Genomic DNA, 20,145 nt, shown 5'->3' on the forward strand with positions numbered 1-20,145 from the left:
CTGGCTTGTTGAAGGCCCTGTCCTGTCCTAGCCTAGTCTCACCAGAGTGCTGCCATTTTTTTCCTTTCTGTCCTCCAGAAGCCCTGCCTGGCTCCCAGCCCAATTCCCATGGTCCATACACTCATCGCCAGCCCTCAGTCTTTGGACGTGCAGTTTCTTCTGCCGGAAGCCCTCTTTGCTCCTGAGGGCTTGGGGGGCCTCGTTCCTGGGGTAGTGATCCCAGGAGGACCAATGGACCAGGCAACTCATCCCATTCCCAGTGTGGCTGCGGTGATGGTCTTCAGCGAGACCCCAGTGCTTCCGTCCCGCCCTTGTTGCATGTGAAGTCGGAAGGCCTTCAGCAAAGAAGCTGACCTTCAACCTTCCAGGGCTAATTTTACTTTCCTCATTGTGTGCAAAAGTCGGTGGGGAAGGGAAGGGTGAAACAATAGGCATTTGGGCAGGCAAGATGGCTCAGTGGGCGAAGGCCACTGCCGTGCGGCGTGACAGACATGGGTTCAACTTCTGAGAGTCACGTGGTGGAAGGAGGGGACATGCTCACCTCATATGTTGTGCTCTGACAGAGTGTGTGTGTGTGTGTGTGTGTGTGTGTGTGTGTGTGTGTGTGAGAGAGAGAGAGAGAGAGAGAGAGAGAGAGAGGTTAAAAATTATTTTAAAGCAGTACTCTTTTCTTCCAGAGCAACATGCATCATGGGCTGCCCCAACCAGCGTCACCCATACTGGAAGAACAAACTATACCCAGTTTATCACGTCTGCAGAGGCATCTCCGATGCTGGCATGGACTTGGGACAGGAGGCAATAAACGTGGGCGAATTCCCTCTTTGTAGCCACACAGCCTCAGACGAGTGACACTCTCCTCTGAAGCCCAGTGTTTGTGGCAGCAAACACATGGTGACAGGCGGTGGCAAAGGCGGCTCTTGTTCTTGAGCAGGACCCCATCATCCTTCCCACTCATCTGTGTCATCAAGATGTTGCCCTGCGGGGCTCACTGGCTCCAGGAAGCCTCACAGCACAGTGGCTGCGGTCCCCCTCGGCCAGGTCAGCGTACCCGTTTGCGCTAAATTGTAGAATAGACACCGTAAAATTGAGGCCCTGGTGGAGCCAAGTTCAAGTTCCCTGGTTGCAGCAGCAGATCCGCCTCTCAGAGAGGCGGGGCTTTACCAAATTGTCTGTCTGCCTCGCCAGACAGGGTTTCTCGGTGTAGTCTTAGCTGCCCTGGACTCACTTTGTAGACCAGGCTGGCCTCGAACTCATAGAGATCCTCCTGCTTCTGCCTCCCCGGGTGCTGGGATTACCAGGCATGTGCCACTGCGCCTGGCTGCTTTACCAAACTCAACGCAGATGGACTTGAACACTTAGCACAGTGGTTCTCAACCTGTGGATCATGACCCTTTCACAGTGGTCACCTAAGACCACCAGAAAACACAGATATTTACATTATGATTCATAACAGTAGCAAAATCACAGTTATGAAGCGGCAATGAAACAATTTTACAGTCGCGGGTCACCACAGCGTGAGGAACTGCATTCCTGTCACAGCGTTAGGGAAGTTGAGAACCACTGCCTCAGTAGCTGACGGGCAGCTCATCCCTGATGGCTGTGGGGTTGAATATATCCCTACTTGTAGTCTCCTGGACAGATAGATGGGCCCTGCACTCCAGAGGGTTTCCACTGAGCTGAGTCTTACACCCTACTGTGTTCAATAATAAATCTCACATCTGAGGGGGGGGGAAAAAAAGAAATAGTATGTGGCATTTACTGAGCAGCTTCTGCAGGCCAGGCTATGTGAGCCCTTCAAGCATCTTCAGTCTCTCCTCACAAGGGCCTGTGTAATGCTGTCTGTCTGTCTGTCTGTCTGTCTGTCTGTCTGTCTATCTATCTATCTATATCTCGCTCTTTCCTCTCCTCTTCTCTCTCTCTCTCTCAGTGGAGATCCATCCAGAAAGGGTCTATGCATTGCAGAGTTCATGAATGTGCAAACCTTGTTGGGGACATCGCAGGGGACACCTGTCCATCCTCTTACCATGAGCACCTTGAAGCCCTTTCCTGATCATTTCAGGTTCAGAGCCTGGCTCCCGACGTCTCTTGACTTCTGTTAGGAACTTGAGAGAGGCTGGCCCAGGACTCCCGTCTAGGATCTAAGGCCACAACTGGATGACACACAGTTACCCAAAAGGCCCTGGAGTCCTGAGCTCAAAGGATTCTGGGGGGGGGGGGGTCCGTGCTTCCGGAACATCTAGTCCTTGCCTCACCCAGGGGCCTGAGCTGAGCTGTGGGAGGTGGCGCTGTCTTCCTGTGCTGGGGACAGGAGCTGCTGTATAGCAGGACACGTGAAGGAAGCACTCAATGCTGCTCCTTCATAGCAGTTCTGTGGCACAAGATAAGTGCTGGCTTGGGTCCAGGCCCAGTGTTAGGCAACTGAGCTGCCTTAGGCTGTCTGTACTCTGGACCCGTTTCCTCAGCCATAGATGCTAGAACATGCCACGGATGAACATCATACAAGAGCTCTGCATGGCTCTTTACGGCTGACCACTGTCCTTACCAAATCACTAGGCTCACAGATACCCATAGCGGAGTCTCGTGGCTAAATGACTTCTCTCTTGCAAGCAGACCTTCTGGGCCACTTCCCAGAGCCTGGACCACAGACATGTATAGCTACCCGAGCTGGGACACATCTTTCCCGGCTCTGGGCCTTGACTTTTCTATCCATAAAACAGTGGCCATCACATCCACTTCAAGGGGGTGCTCAGGGTTTAAACAAGATCACAGAGAAGGGCCTGGCCGCTGCTTCGGGCTCACTTCCCCTATGTGTAAAGTGGGTTGGACACAGTACCTGTTTCAGAGGCTTGTTTGGATCAAGAGAGGTCACCATAGCAACCACATGCCAAGAACATTAAGTGTAAACTGTGGATTTGTAAACAAGCTAAGAGCGGACGTGGTGGTGTACGTCTGTGACCTCAGCACTTGGGTGGTGGAAGCCAGGAAGATCGGAGAATTTAAGACCAGCCTTTGCTACATAGTGAGTTCCAGGCAGGGCCTGCATGAGACTCTGTCTTTAAGAAGACTCAAATCGCCGGGCATGATGGCGCACGCCTTTAATCCCAGCACTTGGGAGGCAGAGGCAGGTGGATCCCTGTGAGTTCGAGGCCAGCCTGGTCTACAAAGTGAGTCCAGGATGGCCAAGGCTACACAGAGAAACCCTGTATCAAAAAACAAACAAACAAAAAACCCATACAAATTAACAACAACAAAAAGCCCCACCACCAGCAACAAGAAAACCCAAAACAAAACAAAAAAAGAGTAAAAACAAGCTGAACTCTGCCTTCGTTCCAAAAATGGAAGCTGAATTCAAGCCATCTTCCAAGGCTTTAGCATTTGTTTTGTTTTTGAGACAGGGTTTCTCTGTGTAGACCTGGCTGTCCTGGAACTTACTCCATAGACCAGGCTGGCCTCAAACTCAGAGATCTACCCCAGCTCCTCCCCCCCCCCCCTACCGCCCATCCAGACAGAGAGTGCTGGGATTAAAGGCATGTACTGCCACCGCTGCCACCTGCAAGTCTTTAGTTTTTTATTCACCCTATTAAGACAGGGTCACCTTAGGTTGCCTAGGCTGGCCTTGACTCCAGGGTTCAAACAATCCTCCTTCTTCAGCTTCCAGAGGATCTGGGACAGCAGGCCTGACATCTTGCCCCCATGGATTTAGGAAGTGTGAGGGTTTGTCTGAACTTGTTGAGTGAGAGGCCAGTTTGAAACTGTTTGTGTTAACCTTATAAACTTCATCAAAGTAGCGATTGAGATACACACTTTGCAGTTTCCAAAGACCTTCATGCCCACCGTTTGACCTAAGCCTAAGCAACCTAACCAAGCGGTAGGGTGACCTCCATAACCCCAAGGCCCGTGTCGCATGGTGAACTGGGGTAGCACCAGGCTCCAATCCTCTTAATGTGCCAGAGTACCCAGACTCAAGACCTCGCTAAGGACAGAGCCCTGGCCTCCATCAGTCCAGACCTAGTCTGGGTCTCCATTTCTGTTAGGTATGGGTCTCTGCACACCTCAGGAAGAAGCGTGTGAGGCACTGTGGCCAGTACTTTTACTCAAGGCCCACCCCGCCTTTAAAAACACAGAGGGCTGTTCCTCTTCCCTGCTGTGCCTGAGGACAAGGCATGGGTGTTTTGACGAGATCTAGACAAACCAGGACAAGGAACTTGTCAGAGGTCTTGTGGTAAGACCCTGATAAACCAAAGAGGCCAATTTGGGGTGCAAGCCCCCCACCCCACACCCCCGGCAGAGTGGTGTCTGGACTACAGGAGCTCTGTTAGGGATGAGTGGTGTGTGCTGAGCTCAGGCTAGCCTCAGAGCTCTTGCTGGACCGCTCTCTCTTGCAACTGTTTGCAGACTGAAGTCTGCTCTCTAGGGGAAGTGGGCAAACTCAGCAGGAGTCCGCAGCCCCGTCTCTGAACCTAGGCTCTCCTATTTCAGACTGTACTGTGACCACAGGAAGTCCCAGGATGCGTCAGAGAGTGACCCCTCCTGCAGCCCTAGCTTGCATAACGCCAGGCGGCAAGCTGCATGCTGGCGGAGGCGGCTGAGCCCTGGGTGCCCAGCGCCGCCCTCCGGGCTCGGGGCGTGGCTGCTGCCCCTTTATCTGCAACTCCAACGCTGGGACACAGCAGCCAGCTCTCAGCTCTGCTCTGGTTACAGGTGAGGCCGCGCCTGGAGATCCCGGGACTGGGCTGGTCTGGGCTGGGAGTAAAGAGGTCTTCTGGCGGGGCGAGCGGATTGGGGGTGTGCTCCTAGCTCTGCTGTGTGCAGTCCGCAGCGGCGGCGGAAGTGGGCAGGTGGCGGAAGGGGGGGGCGAGGCTGCGGACAGAAGTCTTGTAGGGGAGCACGCACCCCAGTATGTGTGGAGAGAGGTCGCCAGGGCAATCAGCTGCAAGGAGGGGATAGGAAGAAGGAAAGTCTGAGGTCACTCTCGGGAGGAGCAAGAGAGCATTATATCGGGCGATGGGGAGAGCAGGAGGATTATGGGGAGGACCAGAGGCAGCACGTCAGGGAGGGGAGGAGGAGCAGGGCCTATGCATAGCCTATGAGGTTGATGGATGGGGAGGTACACTTCAGTACAGTCTGCCGAAGGTAGGCAGGGGAGTCAGCCTGCAGGACCACACGCAAGAATAGCCAGCCTCTCAGGCTGTGTGTTGCACTCTAGGAGCGAGGTGATAATGGGCAAGAAGGAGCAGATGTGTGGGTGTGGGGTGTGTGTAGGTGCAGATCCTTGTGGGGAGCCCTGAGGAAAAAGTACTAGGGAGGTGGGAGGGCTACCAGGCCAGAGTATTGGATCCTTCCCTTAGTGTCAAGAAAGCCAGATTAGCCTAGGTAAGGAAAGAGACAAAGGCCCACCACCCATAACACTAACCTTGGGGGGGGGGTGTTTCCCTTGCAGCCCCTCTATCCTTCGAGGCTGCCCCCCAGGGCCATGCACTGGGAGGTTTGGTGGAGTCGCCAAGCTGGGCTATTCTTGTCTGACATCCATGTTGAAGCTCCTGTCAGGACTGTGCTCCCCCCACCACCCCTTGGTGAAAGAGTACCCTCTTTCCAGCCTCCAACCCTTGCTGGTAGTGCTGTAGTTCGGGTCCTGTTCCTGTGTCCTGTACTGGGTGAGTGCAGCTAGCTTATCCAACCTCTCTGGGCTGTTTCCACATTTTAGGGTCCTCTCCTTGGAGCGGTCGGGTAGGGGTATCTGAGCTCCAAGAAAGAACTTCCTTAAAAATCACTCATTACATTCCGATCACTTTTTTGAGTGCAAATGGAGGCTCACAGCATAGTTAACGAACACAAATGGTTTCTGTTCGGTCCTGGAAGACACACGGAAGTGGCTTTTTTTTAAACTGGTAGAGCTGAATTGGAGTCTTGGCTTGCTAAGAGGGAGGTGACCCGGTTGCTGAGAGATCCGAAGGCCTGCCAGAGCTTGTCCAATCTACATTCACCCGCTGGGTGCCCAGAAGTTGCCCGAAACACTAACTTCTGGAGTCAGAGTCTAACTGTTAAGACAAGTGTTGGCGTTATCTGGCCTCAAGGCCCGGGCATGGAGTTCTGTAGAAACATGTGGGCAAGTAGTTAGTTACTGTAACGGAGTAGTGTAACAACTACCCACAAGCATTTAGGGTCCCCCATGGTTTGTCTTCCCCTCTGGTCCCCTCTTAGAGGGTTTGCCTCCCACAGTCCCAGTGGTAACTCTGGCTAGACTTTTTATTACTATTCTTTATCTTTTGTAGATAGGAATCTGGCTGTTTTCCCCACATGGGACTTGAACTCCTGGGTTCAAGTGATTGGTTTTTTTTTTTTTTTCCCTTCTGCTTGGAACTCTCGGTATTTCTGCCTCAGTCTCCCAATTGCTGGCCTCAAACTCAGCAACACAGAGATCCCACCTGCCCACCCAACTCACCCTGCCCGGCCAAGTGCTGGGATTGAAGGCATGTGCTCCACTGCCTGGCCAAAGGGTATTTGTTTTATAACAGGTTCCTGGAAACATGAAAACTTAGGTGAGCATGGTGGTGTACACCTGTAATCCCAGCACTCAGGAGGCAAGGGCAGAGGAATCATGGTTTGAAGGCCAGTCTGTGCAACAGAGTGATGTCTTGTCTGAAAGTGACAACGAGGGCTGAGGCAGAAAAGTGCTTGCCGGGTAAGCAAGAGGAACTGAACTCGGATGGCCAGCACTCACATTAAAAAAAAAAAGGCCTGTAACACCAGGACAAGGCTAGACCTTCAGGGGCTCATTGGCCAGTCAGTCTAGCCCAACTGGGGTGGGGGGGAGGCTCCAAGTTCAGCGAGACACCCGGCATCAAATTAGGATGGGAGAGCTGGGTGTGATGGCACATGCCTTTAATCCCAGCACTCAGGGAGGCAGATCTCTGTGAGTTCGAGGCCAGCCTGATCTACAAAGCAAGTCCAGGACAGCCAAGGCTACACAGAGAGACCCTATCTCAAGAAACAACAACAACAAAATAGGGTCGGGCATGGTAGGGGACTATACCTGACAGAACTTTGCCCCCACACAGACCCACGCAGGGACATGCATGCACATGGGCGTGCATACACACACACACACATACACACACAGACAAAAGGAAGAAAGCAAGGAAAGAAGAATTATTAAAGGATAGAAAAGAATGGAGAAATGACATCTGAGCATTGTGCAATTTCTGAATCTTGGCTTTATTCTCTTTATCTAATGAGGCAAACCTTGTTCTCCTTGGCACAATAAAATAGTCTCTAAGATAATGTGGGGCGTGCTGGCGCACGCCTTTGATCCCGGCACTCAGGGAGGTGGATCGCTGCGAGTTCAAGGCCAGCCTGGTCTACAAAGTGAGTTCAGGACAGCCAAGGCTACACAGAGAAACCCTGTCTTGAAAAAAACCAAAACCAAACCAAACAAACAAACAAAAGAAGAAGAAGATAACGTGTGCTGAACGGTCAGCGTAGACAAAGCAACAAGGCTTTGCATTCCAAGGATGTGAAGGCATGCGGGATGACCAAGCCTGCTGACCTTGGTTATTTGGTGAGGCCTGAAGCACCTGGGTGTTAGGTAATAGCCATGCTAAAATAACTACTGATAGAACGTCATGTGGCCTCAGGAAGCTTTGAAGTAGGTGGATTCATTCTTTTTTTTTTCCCCCCCTTAAAAAAAGGGGCTCAGAGTGGAAGGGACTTTGTGCAGGCCACACAGAGCTTACATGCCTGACCAACGAGATCCCAACAAAAATAGTGGCCAGCACCAAGCATCAAGCAATGGCAGTTTTTACAAGAGCCTAAACGGCAGCTCTTTTTCCGCCTCTGAGTTAGCAAGCTTGTAAGTTGCAGACCTCAGATTCCACGCCCACACAAAGCCTGGACTTTTGGCTTCTTTGGAGCTGAGTAGCAGGGACCCAGCCTTCAGACAGTGGCCCCGTCTTCTTCACGGTGGCCTTTCGGCTTGCCTCTTCCCGTAGGCGTGTGTGTGGGTGAGCGAGCGGAGCGGGCGGCCTGGTGGCAGGAGGTTTGCAAGCACTGGTTGAAACCTGAGCGTCAAGTGGCCAGGGCTCGCTCTCTGTCCCTCTTTCTCCAGATGACCCACAGCCAGGCAGAAGGTACTGGCTGAGAGGTCTGAAAATTCCAGGAAGTGAACAGGGTGACCTGGAGTTTAGAAAAGGGCACACATGAATACTAAGGCCAGGAGAAGTGGGGTGGGAAGGCCGGAATTCTGCCTTTCCTGTTGGCAACCTGTGGCCAGGCCAGGTCATATACCTTCTTATTTAAAAAAGATTCCTTTTATTTATAATTAGGCATATTTCTGCATGTGGGTCTGTTCACATGGGAATGCAGGTGCCAATAGAGTTTAGAAGATGGCATCAGATCCCCCTAGAGCTGGAGGTATAGGCAGTTGGGCACCTGTAGGTACTGGGAACTGAACTCAGATCTGGGAAAGCATCACTAACTTGTAGTTACCCAGGCATCTCTCCAGCCCAGCGCTTTCTTTGGGCTGCTTGCTTACACAAGTTGCCCTCTGATGTCCTCTAGCTCTGTGATAGGACAGCTAGAGCAAAGACTCCTTTCTCTAGGGAAGTCACTTCCCATCCACCCTTCCTGGGTCTGTGGGCAAGCGGCTCCTGGAATCCAGAAGGGTTACCCTGAGTGTTCCTTGCTGAGAACAGTTTAATTATTAAATACGTCAGCGTCCTCAGGAGTCCAAACTCTAGCCTAATCCTTAAATATGTCTCCAAGGATCAGGTAAGAGTTTCAGGAGATGGTTTGATCATCTCTCGCCTCAAGACAGGGTCTCGTGTAGCCCAGGCTGGCCTTACATGTGCTATGTAGCCAAGGATGACCTTTGACTTCTGATCCTCCTGCCTCCACCTCTCAGGTGCTGAGATTAGAGGTAGGGACGACCACCACACCAGGCTGGGATCCAGTTAACTTTCTGATCCCACGCCCAGATGCACTGGCACAGGTTGAAGGTTTTTATTTTTGTTGTGATGCTGGATGGGACCTTGGGCCTTCTTCCTGCCAGGCCACACTCCCAGCTCAGGGACAGATTTTGAAAGAATTCCCATCGAGTTCATCTCCCCTAGTATTCATAAAAAAAAAATGACATCCATTGGGCTGGAGAGATGGCTCAGCCGTTAAAGGCTAGGCTCACAACCATAAATATGAGAGTTCGGTTCCCAGCACCCACGGCTGTCTCTCCAGCCACCTTAAAAAAAAAAAAAATGGCAGCCATGATTTACTAAGTCTCTAAATTGCTCAAACTTAGAGTTCCAGTCATTTAAGTCTCTGTGTGTAATTTTGTCATTCCCACAAGGGCACTAAGAACCAGAGAGCCAGTAAGTGGTCCAAGGCCACGGAGCTTATGTTCCGTGGAATCTAGTGTCACATTTGTCTCTGAAGCCCATCTCCCAACAAGCCTTTCTAAGAAAGTGGCCGCTTACCCTTTTATTCATAATTTTCCTCTGATCCTTGCTGGATAAGAGGCAGGAACCAGCCAAGTGTACCTGCTATCCGTCTCCCAGACCTCAGCCACTTGGTACCAGATGGCCTGGCTCTTCCTTTGTTGTGTGATTTTGGGTAAGTCACAGCTTTCCAGATAGCATCATGCATCCACCACAGAGGTGTTGTCTGTGGCTGAGGCCTGACTGGGAGGTCACATGTTGAGCCTGCATTTTACTAGTGTGGGAGTCAGAAAGAAAGGGAAGAGAGAGGTATCTCTTGGCCCCATACTCCCATGACATTACACAAGATACCTCCAGGCCCTTGAAAGCCCCGCCCCTAGTGTCCCTCATCTGTGTGATACTTAATATACAGCCTCTGGTGACTCTTTATGGTTCCACAGTGATATCATTGGCCCCAGGGTCCAAAGAAACACCCCCAGGTACCCAGTACAGTTTAAGAGGCCTGGTGGGGGGCTGTGGCAGTGTGCTGGGCTGGCTGTCCAGGTTAAGCAAGGCCTGGCCGCCTGATTGGCAGATCACTCTGGATACCCTAAGCTCTCTCTTGTTACTTCCGGCTCAGGCTTGACCTGTGCCCCTACTCTCTCCTTTTCACTGGATTTGAGGCCCCTTTCTATAGACTCAGAGAAGGGGCCTAAGTCTGAAAATAGATCTATTATATGAAGTCCTGTACCTCTGCCAGCGTTCTAAGGGAAATCAAGCCCTGGGGCCTCTCTCCCTCTAGAATGTTGCCTCTGGGTGTTATGGAGTTTGCGACCCCTGGGGAAAGATAGGCTCAGTCGAATTATAATGAAAAGATTTATTGATTAGCTGTTAGCAGGACTAACAATCTCTGAGCCAAATTTGAGATTGCCGTGGAGGGCTATGGGAAAGGATTTTTATGATCTATTTATTTTATTTTATTTCTGAGACAAGTTTGTTTATTTTATTTTATTTCTCTGTATAGCCTTGGCTGTCCTGGACTTGCTTTGTAGACTAGGCTGGCCTCGAACTCACAGGGATCCGCCTGCCTCTGCCTCCTGGGTGCTGGGATTAAAGGCATGCACCACCTTATTATTTATACAGTATTTTGCCCACATGGATGCCTGCATACCAGAAGAGGGCACCAGATCTCGTTGTAGATGCTTGTGAGCCACCTTGTGGTTGCTGGGAATTGAACTCAGGACCTCTGGAAGAGCAGTCAGTGCTCTTAACCACTGAGCCATCTCTCCAGCCCTGAAAGTGGAGCTTCTTTAGGCATCACTGAGTTCTGTGTTTAGGACCCACCATGTCTAGTGCACGGGGGCTGTGAGCTGGGATTGTCCTGCTCCCGAGGAGCGACTGTGAGCCAGGGCTTCCCCAGTGCAGATCAAGAGGACAACACTGAGGGAATCTAGGTTGCTCGAAGCCTACGGAAATAACTGATGGACGCCCCTGGCTGCCTGCTCAGGTCAGAGGTCAGCAGGGCTATTCTGGAGGTGCAGGCGGGTGACACAGGAGGCAGGCCAGCAGCAGAGATGCTGATAAGGGCAGGTTTAGCCAGGTGTGGTGGTGCACACACCTCTCATCCCAGCACTTACGAGGCAGAGGCAGGAGGATTTCTGCGTCTGAAGCCAGCTTGGTCTACAGATCAAGTTCTAGGACAGGCAGGGCTACACAGAGAAACCCCCGTCTTCAGAGAAACCGCCATCTTGAAAACAAATACAAAAACAAAGCAAGAATGTCCAGGTTTGCAGGCAGAGCACAGGGTCCCCCGGGCATGCACTCTTCCCTTGACTAAAACTTTCTTCATCCCTCTGGATTGCACCATTGCACAAACACAATGGAGGTACCGGCACTTGCCTCCCGGGGAAGTTACAAGAATTGATCACAAGACAGTAAAGAATGAGCTTACAGTGAACAGCCATTTGATTTCAACTGGCTTTGCCACATACTCACGACTGAGAAACGAGGCCTAAGTCATGTGAACTTGGTGTATATAGGTTCAACAAAGTGAAATAGGCTTCGCCATAGGACCCCTCAGAGCCTGTGATGTGTTCTCATGCCGTGGAGAGAGCCAGGAGTGGGAGATGGAGCCTAGGAGTAGACTTAACAGATCTCAGGGACCCGGTAGCTAGGTGTCCACCGGTTCCGTCCACCTTTACTGTTTCCATGGCCGAGCGGAAGCCTTGCTCTGTTGGCTAGGTCTAGGACGCAACTCCCAGGTCTGGTTTCCTTGTGAGCCGCACAGAGATGTGTTCTGAGGCCTGTTCTGCCCCCCGTGGACGAAACTGTGCACAGGAATGGAGGCCATATGGCTATGGGTGAAGTCTGGTGTCCTGGGAAGAGGGAGAAGCCCCGGGTGGACAGTTGTCAGTAGTCCTTGTTAATAGTCTAAAGGATGTGCTTCCTGATTCTGCTCTGAGCCAGCCTCTCTGGGGTGAAGGAAGTAAAAAAAAAAAAAACCCATGCTTTGTGTGGCTAAGAAGCCCCTGTGTGTGGTGGTGTGTGAAAATCCAGTTCTTTCTTTTAGGGGGGTGGTTCAAAAGACAGGGTTTCTCTGTGTGGCTTTGGCTGTCCTGGACTGACTTTGTAGACAAGGCTGGCCTTGAACGCACAGTGATCCGCCTGCCTCTGCCTCCCAAGGGCTGAGATTAAAGGCGTGTGCCAGCACTGCCCAGCCTGATCCAACTCTTGAGGAAGTCTAGAGAGCGGGAGTTTAGAGAGGCAGAGCAGGCGTGAGGCAGGTCCTGATGTCATCTACTCACAGCAAGCTCTTGAATTGTGCGTGGATCCTTTGGGTGGTCTTGGGGGGGTGGGGTAGCAGTGCGGTTCTGAGCCCATAAGCACCTGCGCATACAGTAGCTGGGGCAAAGGTGGCCTTGGCAGACATCTGATGGTCCATGGACAGAACACTGCACGCTGAGTCCAGAAAGCTTGTTGAGGGAGTTGTCTGGCAGATATCGGGAGCTGCCTGAGGTAACGAATGGTGGTGTCTTAGTCAGGGTTACCCTTGCGCTGGTGAGCACCATGGCCCAAGCAACTTGGGGAGGAAAGGGCTTTTTGGCTTACACTTCCATATCACACATCACTGTTCATCATCAAAGGAAGTCAGGACAGGAACTCAAACAGGGCAGGAACCTGGAGGCAGGAGCTGATGCAGAGGCCATGGAAGGGTGCTGCTTACTGCCTTGCTCCTCATGGCTTGCTCAGCCTGCTTTCTTACAGAACCCGGGACTGCAAGCCCAGATGTTACAGCACACACAATGGGCCGGGGCCCTTCCCCGTTGATCAATCACTAATTAAGAAAATGCGCTATAGGCTTGCCTACGTCCCAGCCTTCTGGAGATGTTTTCTCAACTGAGGCACTCTCTGATGAGACTCAAGCTTGTTTCAAGTTGACCCAAACTAGCCAGCACAAAAGACATGCCTGGATTAAGAAGCAGGCACCAGGCAGATGTGCTGTGTGTGGTGACAAATAGCACCTGTCACCAAGTCTTAACTGTAAGTTCTTCTCTGTGACAAACTACTCGACATAAGCCACTAAAGGGAGCAAAGGTCTATTTGGCTCACAGTTTGAGGGTGCACAGTCCATCGTGGTCAGGAAAGGCATGGTCACAGGTGCTTCAGGCAGCCACTTAACATTGCATCCACAGTCAGGAAGCAGAGAGAAAAAAATGTTGGTATTTTCTCCTTTCTTTCTTCTTTGTCATAGAGGAAATACTTATTGAAAGTATAACTTTTTTTTTGAAAGTATAACTTTTAATACAATGTATTCTGATTATGGTTTCCCCTTTCCCAACTCCTCCCATATCATCCCCACTTTCCTGCCCAGACCAAACCATACTTTTTCTTTCTCTCACTAGAATACAAACAGGCATCTAAAATAATAATAAGACAAAATAAAAACAAACCAAAATAGGATACAAACATACAGGAGAAAAAAAGCCAAAGAAAGGGCCGGGCATGGTGGCTCATGCCTTTAATCCCAGCACTTGGGAGGCAGAGGCAGGTGGATAACTGTGAGTTTGCCTGGTCTACAAAGTGAGCCTAGGACAGCCAAGATAACACAGAGAAACCCTGTCTCGAAAGACAAAACAAAAACCAAAACAAAACAGCAACAAAAAAAAAAAGCCAAAGAAAAACCAGAAGAAACACATACAGGTGACAAGATGCACACATTCACACGCAGAGAAGGCACATTAAAAAAAATCAGAAACCATAATATTTAAGCAAAAAATATTTAGGGGGGTTGCAAAAAAAAAAAACACCATTGAGTTAATTTTGTGTTTGCTGTCTATTGCAAGGCATGGGGCCTCTCCGTAAGAGTGGTCTGTAAACCCAGTGAGACTCCATTTGAGAAAGTGAATTTTTCCCTTTCGGGCAGTTACCAATTGGAGATAGCTTCTGGGTTAGGCGTGTGCGACTGTGTTCACGTCCCCTCCCAGCGTTCACCCCCCCCCCCCCAGCACTCGAGTGGCAGAGGCAGGCAGATCGCTGTGAGTTCAAGGTCTACGAAGCAACCCCAGGACAGCCAAGGCTAACACAGAGAGACATCAAAAAACAAAACAACAACAAAAAGAATAAATGAGGTCCTTCGACACGTACTGAGCATCTACTGTGTCAGGCCCTGTTCTGAGAATGCCAGGGAAGACAGCTTGGATTCTTTTTTAAGGTTACTCTTTGGTCCTCAAGCTCAGCCTAAGGACAGGGCCTGGGAGAAGGGAGAAGTCTGGGGCATCAGACCCCCCCCCCCGCTAGAGACACAAGGATTCTTTTTTTTTTTTAATTTAAAACAAGGATTCTTAAGATTTATTTATTTATTATTTATTTTGTATACAGTGCTCCGTCTGCATGTACACCTGCCGGCCAGAAGAGGGCGCCAGATATCATTATAGATGGTTGCGAGCCACCAGGTGGTTGCTGGGAATTGAACTCAGGACCTCTGGAAGAGCAGTCTTAACCTCTGAGCCATCCCTCCAGCCCAAGGATTCTGATCTTACCCTGACCTCTCTCCCAGGTTCCAGGCATGGCGATGGCAGTAGCCCAGAAGTTCAGCCACCTGTTGTCTAGCCTGTGGCACACGGGCCAGAAGCCTCTGCAGCCGGAGCCCGTGTTCACGGTGGACCGAGCCGAGGTGCCGCCGATCTTCTGGAAGCCGTACATCTACGCTGGCTACCGGCCGTTGCACCGGTCGTGGTGTTTCTACTTCCGCACGCTGTTCCAGCAGCACAACGAGGCTGTGAACGTGTGGACCCACCTGCTGGCGGCCTTGGCTCTGCTGTTGCGGCTGATGATCTTGGTGGGGAGTGTGGACTTCTGGGAAGACCCTCACGCCCGGCCCCTCTTCATCATCGTCCTGGCCTCCTTCACCTATCTCTCCTTCAGCTCCCTGGCTCACCTCCTGCAGGCCAAGTCGGAGTTCTGGCATTACAGCTTCTTCTTCTTGGACTATGTGGGTGTGGCCGTGTACCAGTTTGGCAGTGCCCTGGCGCACTTCTACTACGCCATCGAGCCCGCCTGGCATGCCCAGGTGCAGGCCATTTTCCTACCCACCGCTGCTTTCTTGGCCTGGCTTTCCTGTGCCGGCTCCTGCTACAACAAATACAGCCAGAAGCCAGGCCTGCTGGGCCGCACTTTCCAGGAGGCGCCCTCGGCGCTGGCCTATGCGCTGGACATCAGCCCCGTGGTGCACCGCATCATAGTGTCCCCTCTCCCTGCCGAGGATGACCCCGCTCTCCTTTATCACAAGTGTCAGGTAGTTTTCTTTCTTCTGGCCGCTGCATTTTTCTCCACCGTTATGCCCGAGAGTTGGTTCCCCGGCAGCTGCCACACCTTTGGGCAGGGACACCAAGTTTTCCATGTCTTTTTGGTGCTGTGCACTCTGGCCCAGCTAGAGGCTGTGACGCTGGACTATCATGCCCGGAGGCCCATCTACGAGCCTCTGCATGCCCGGTGGCCCAACAACTTCTCCGGCCTCTTCCTGCTCACCGCGGCTGGCAGCATCCTTACGGCTCTGCTCCTCAGCCAGCTGGTGCGGCGCAAACTCCATCAGAAGACTAAATGAAAGTGGGTGGGAGGGAGCTGGCAGGGTGAGAGAAGGTGCTAGGGACAAAAGCCTGGATTTGGCTCCAGATGGGAACAAAGCCTGGTAAAGCTGTCTTATATCTGGCCGGCCATGACTCCCTGCACAGAAGCTCAAAGGCGAAGGTGATGCTAGGGCAATCCTTGCCCCTGGGGATTGGCTGGAAGCCGCCCGCGGAGTCCCTGATCAATTTCCTACTTTTGGGGAGGAGCAGAGGAGAGACTGACTCTTTTTTTTTTCTTTTGGTTTTTTGAGACAGGGTTTCTCTGTGTACCCTTGGCTGTCCTGGACTCGCTTTGTAGACCAGGCTGACCTCGAACTCACAGCGATCCACTTGCCTCTGCCTCCCGAGTGCTGGGATTAAAGGCGATGCACCACCGTCCCCGGCCAGATGAGGGACTCTTGATGCCCTTCCCTTGCCTCCTCTCAGGCTTAAAGTTGGGGTTCAGCTTTGGCCACACCCTGGCTTGGGGTTTCCAGGTTGTTTGGGGGGTGGGGGGATAAGACTTAGGCCAGTGTCCAATTTGAGGTGAGAGGGAAGGGATGTCTCAGCAGCCACCTTTTACCAGGTTTCACTGGCGGAGGGAAATGAAACAGGCCAAAAGATGGGTGGATTTTAACCTTACTGTCCCCTGCACCCCAGCCTGGATTGCTGGGTTCCAGAGAACCCCTAAAGACAGAAGGTCCCCTCCACTGCCCAGATCCCTTCGTCACAGCCCAGCCAGAAAGCCTCACGTCTAGCATTGGTCTGTACATCCCTCACACACTGTTTCCAGCTTCTCTCCCACCACTCACACTTAGGATTCTGAGATCTGTCTCCTTAGCTCACTGCTTCCGGGGACTCCAGGCATTAGCCACATAAGGAACTGTCAAGGGATGCTCAGAGGCCAGACCAATCAGCACTGCCCGGGGGCACTCAGAACCCTGGCCTGGAAACAGTGAGTAGGAGTTCGCAGACTGAGCTTAGAAGAACATTCCGGGGAAAGGGGACCCAGAGCAGGAAGTTCACTGGGGCTGGAGGTAAGGCTGGTGTCTGGTCCCTGGTAGGTCCTAGGTTCAATAAAGTGACCATACATAGCTTCCTCTGCGTTCTGACTCCTGCTCCAGGGAGGGGCCCTGTTCACAAGGAGGTCTTTTGAAGGAAACTGCAGGGTGCTGGTGGGATGCTGTGGAGAGGGAGGGGTTCTTGTTTCATTTTCACCCGAGGGTAGAATTGATGTTGGGAGTGTGTGTGTATGTGTGTGTGTATGTGTGTGTTTGTGTGTGTGTGTGTAATTATATACATATTTGGCATTTTGAGGGATTAAAGAGCAGTTTTATTACTAAGTAGATTTGAGAAGTAGTTAAAAGTGTTTAAAAATCTAAGAGTTGGGGACAAAGCTCACTGGTAGAGTGCCAGCCTGGGAAACAGAGAGAGAGAGAGAGACAGAGACAGAGACAGAGACAGAGAGAGATCCTGTCTCAACATAAAGAAAGGACTGGGAAAATAGCTCATGTAGAGCTTCTGCAGGGGGCCCTGCTTTAAATCCTCAGTACTGCAAATGAATAAGAAGTATCCCTCCATGGATAACTTATTCTGAGGGTCTTCGTATAATGCATATAAAATTATATACGAAAAATCTATATAAAATCAAATATACACCTGGGGCTGGAGAGATCGCCCCGTGGTTAAGAATGTATATGGCCCTTGCAGAAGACCTGAGTTCGATCTCGAGCACCCATGGCCGGCGGCTCACGGTCTCCTGTAACTCCAGCTCCAGGGCTCGGGGTGCCTCTGAAGGAACCTGCGCTCACATGTACACCCCGCATACACATACATAATACATACATACTTACTTTTAGTTCTGCTTTGAACTCACAGAAACCTGTCTACCTCTGCCTCTCATGTTAACACCCTTCCATGCACACTAGACAAATGCTGTAACAAAAGAGCTATACCCTTACCCCTTAATTCCAATTTTTTGTTTGTTTGTTTGTTTTAAGTTTTTCTTTTTCGGTTTTTTGAGACAGAGTCTCTCTGTGTTAGCCTTGGCTGTCCTGGACTCGCTTTGTAAACCAGGCTGGCCTCGAACTCACAGTGATTCCACTGCCTCTGCCTCTCGAGTGCTGGGATTAAAGGTGAGCACCACCCAGCATTTTTTTTTTTTTTTTTTTTTTTTTAGACAGGGCTTCTCTGTGTGGTCTTGGCTGTTCTGGAGCTCACACTGTTGACCAAGCTGGCCTTGAACTCACAGAGATGGTGTGCCGGGATTAAAGGCATGGGCAACTACCGCCAGAGTCCTTGATTTCAATTTTTATTTCATGTTTTCAAAAATGTTTCCATGTAGTTGGTTCAGTTACTCTTACCTACCAACTAGGCAACCTCAAGTGTCGGATAGCCACTAGGTGAGTGATGGGGCAAGAGGGTCTGAAGGGGGTCTAGAGCCTGCCTGCATTGCTTTACTTTTTGGAAGGGAGGCTCCGGGTAGTAAAAAAAGTCTGGGACTGGAGAGATGGCTCTGTAGTTAAGAGCACTAGTTGCTTTTGCAGAGGACCCTGGTTTGATTTCCAGTCCCCACATGGTGACTCAGAAGGCCCTGTAATCCTAGCTTCATCCAGGGGATCCGACTTTATTTATTTATTTATTTATTTTTGGCTTTTCGAGACAGGGTTTCTCTGTGTAGCCTTGGCTGTCCTGGACTCGCTTTGTAGACCAGGCTGGCCTCGAACTCAGAGCCATCCGCCTGCTTCTGCTAGGATTAAAGGCGTGCGCCACCACGCCCGGCAGGGATCCGATTCTTTTGTCCTCCACGTACACCTGCACTCACGGGCTCATACCTACAAGCAGACACACATACTTCCTTGCATAATTAAAAAAAAAAAAAGTGCAGCCTTGCCAAACCAAACATGGGCGCAGAGTCCACACAGGAACGCATAGCAAGGGCGGGAGGAGGAGGAGACCAGCGCCTGGGAAACGCCCCATCCTCCTTAGCGCAACGGGCGTGGTCGGGGGCGGGGCCTACGTCATGACGGCAACGGCGGAGCCCCGCCTCCCGCAGCGGCGCGAGATCCGAAAGCGCGTCAGCGCTAACGGCGGCTGCAGTGGCGCGCTGTTCGGGGCCGCCATGAGACGCAAGGGGTCTGAGGAGGAGGAGGAGGAGGCGTGCGGCGTGTGGCTGGACGCGGCCGCGCTGAAGAGGCGGAAGGTGCAGGTGGGACGCCATGGTTGAGGCGACTCGCCGGCTTAGGGGACGCCTGAGGGGAGGAGGTCGGGACGGAGGGAGGACGGCTTCGGGGCGACGGGCTGCGTGGCACCTGAGTCGTCCTGTGGCATGCTGGGAGAGGCTCCACTGCGGGAAACTTTGGGGAACATAGTGAAAAATGCAGGACCGGGGATCTGGCTCAACATCAAATGAGCATCCCTGGGGTGCTGTGTCATTAATATTTATCTCACTGTTTGTCTCTGTGTCGTCTCTCTTCCTCCCTCACTCCCTAGCACCCCCGCCCCGCGTAATCCAGGTTCGCCCAATTACCTCATCACCAACAAGTGTGAGATAATTGTTAAGCATTTTCTACTGACCCTTGTTTGGTAGGATCGATCCAATTACCTAGTAGACCGTGGTATGTCTCCACATGTAGTTTCAAGAGAAAGGTGATTTTTTTTTTTAGAGTTTAGAAAGATTACGACTGATTTGAGACTATGAAGGCAGGTTGAACTGGGGGATTTGAATAGTTCAATTAGAAGTCTAAAGACCATTTTTGCTGATGAAAAATTGAAGTAAGTTTGTTTGTTTGTTTGTTTGTTTTTGAGCCAGGGGCTCTATTATGTAGCTCTGGCTATTCTGGAACTCACTATGTAGAGCAGGTCGGCCTTGAACTCCACCCGTTAGGTGTTAGGATTAGGGTGTGCCACCACGCCCAACTGAGAAGTTGAGGATTCTTTTTTTTTTTTTCTTTTTAAAGATTTATTTAATATACAGTGTTCTGCCTGCATGTAACATCTGCAGGTTAGAAGAAGGCACCAGATTTCATTGTAGATGGTTGTGAGTCATCATGTGGTTGCTGGGAATTGAACTCAAGACCTTTGGAAGAGCAGGCAGTGCTCTTAACCTCTGAGCCATCTCTCTAGCCCTAAGTTGAGGATTCTTAAAACCATTTTACAACTGAAGTTACTTTTTGAAGGCTAACAAAATTTACTTTTTTTTTTTTCCTCCTAAGAACATTTCCTGGCCAGGCCTGGTGGCGCCTCTAATTCCAGCAGTGAAGGAGGCAGAGGCAGAGGCAGAGGCAGGTGGATCTCTGTGAGTCTGAGGACAGCCAGGTCTACAAAGCAAGTCCAGGACAGCCAGGAAGGGCTGTTACACAGAGAAACTCTGTCTTGAAAAACCAAAAACAAAACCAGAAACAAAATAAAACCCAAAATAAACAAACAAATAAAAGAACATTTTTTGGAATAAGTAGTATATTGATGTGCTCTGTAATTTAAACATACATACTCCTTCCTGTCTTTGCCTGGAATTACTATACAAGCAAATGCATCTTCTTTTTCCTATTTACAAATAGTAGTGTGCAGGCCCGTCGTGGTGGTGCACGCCTTTAATTCCAGCACTCGGGAGACAGGGGCAGGCAGATTGCTGTAAG

At 51.0% G+C, this 20,145-nt stretch overlaps 3 protein-coding genes across 9 annotated transcripts in view; all 3 read left to right on the forward strand.

Annotated features, from left to right (window-relative positions):
- The window catches only part of PAFAH2 (platelet activating factor acetylhydrolase 2), a 321,900-nt gene that overhangs the window by 105,887 nt on the left and 195,868 nt on the right, over positions 1–20,145 (forward strand). The gene's annotated exons all lie outside the window — the stretch shown is intronic.
- On the forward strand, positions 4,538–16,607 carry PAQR7 (progestin and adipoQ receptor family member 7). 5 transcript variants are annotated; one of them, XM_084788330.1, is made up of 3 exons: positions 4,584–4,701; positions 5,441–5,654; positions 14,283–16,607. In XM_084788330.1, the coding sequence occupies exon 3, from the start codon at positions 14,470–14,472 to the stop codon at positions 15,505–15,507; it is 1,038 nt and encodes a 345-aa protein (XP_084644456.1). In that variant the 5' UTR covers positions 4,584–4,701; positions 5,441–5,654; positions 14,283–14,469; the 3' UTR covers positions 15,508–16,607. The 5 variants fall into 5 exon arrangements, with proteins under 5 accessions (XP_084644455.1, XP_084644457.1, XP_084644456.1 ...); XM_084788332.1 differs by having other exon boundaries at positions 14,461–16,607; XM_084788333.1 differs by having other exon boundaries at positions 4,686–4,701; positions 5,597–5,654; positions 14,461–16,607.
- The window catches only part of AUNIP (aurora kinase A and ninein interacting protein), a 33,570-nt gene continuing 30,149 nt past the window's right edge, over positions 16,725–20,145 (forward strand). For 2 of the 3 annotated variants that reach the window (XM_084788326.1, XM_084788327.1), the window contains exon 1: positions 16,725–18,716. In XM_084788326.1, coding sequence (XP_084644452.1) covers positions 18,531–18,716 — 186 coding nt within the window. In that variant the 5' untranslated portion in view covers positions 16,725–18,530. The remainder of the gene's footprint in view (positions 18,717–20,145) is intronic. The other variant, XM_084788328.1, reaches the window with a different exon arrangement.

This window comes from Acomys minous (genome assembly GCF_964271855.1).
Source record: "Acomys minous genome assembly, chromosome: 6".
NCBI classification, from domain to species: Eukaryota; Metazoa; Chordata; class Mammalia; order Rodentia; family Muridae; genus Acomys; species Acomys minous.

What these genes read in the sequence shown, in the direction of transcription:
- PAQR7 (XM_084788329.1), top strand. Translation starts at nt 4,570, where the DNA reads ATGCTGGCGGAGGCGGCTGAGCCCTGGGTGCCCAGCGCCGCCCTCCGG. An exon ending in CAGCTCTGCTCTGGTTACAG is followed by an intron (nt 4,702 to 14,460) that starts GTGAGGCCGCGC and finishes CCTCTCTCCCAG; the next exon opens with GTTCCAGGCATGGCGATGGC.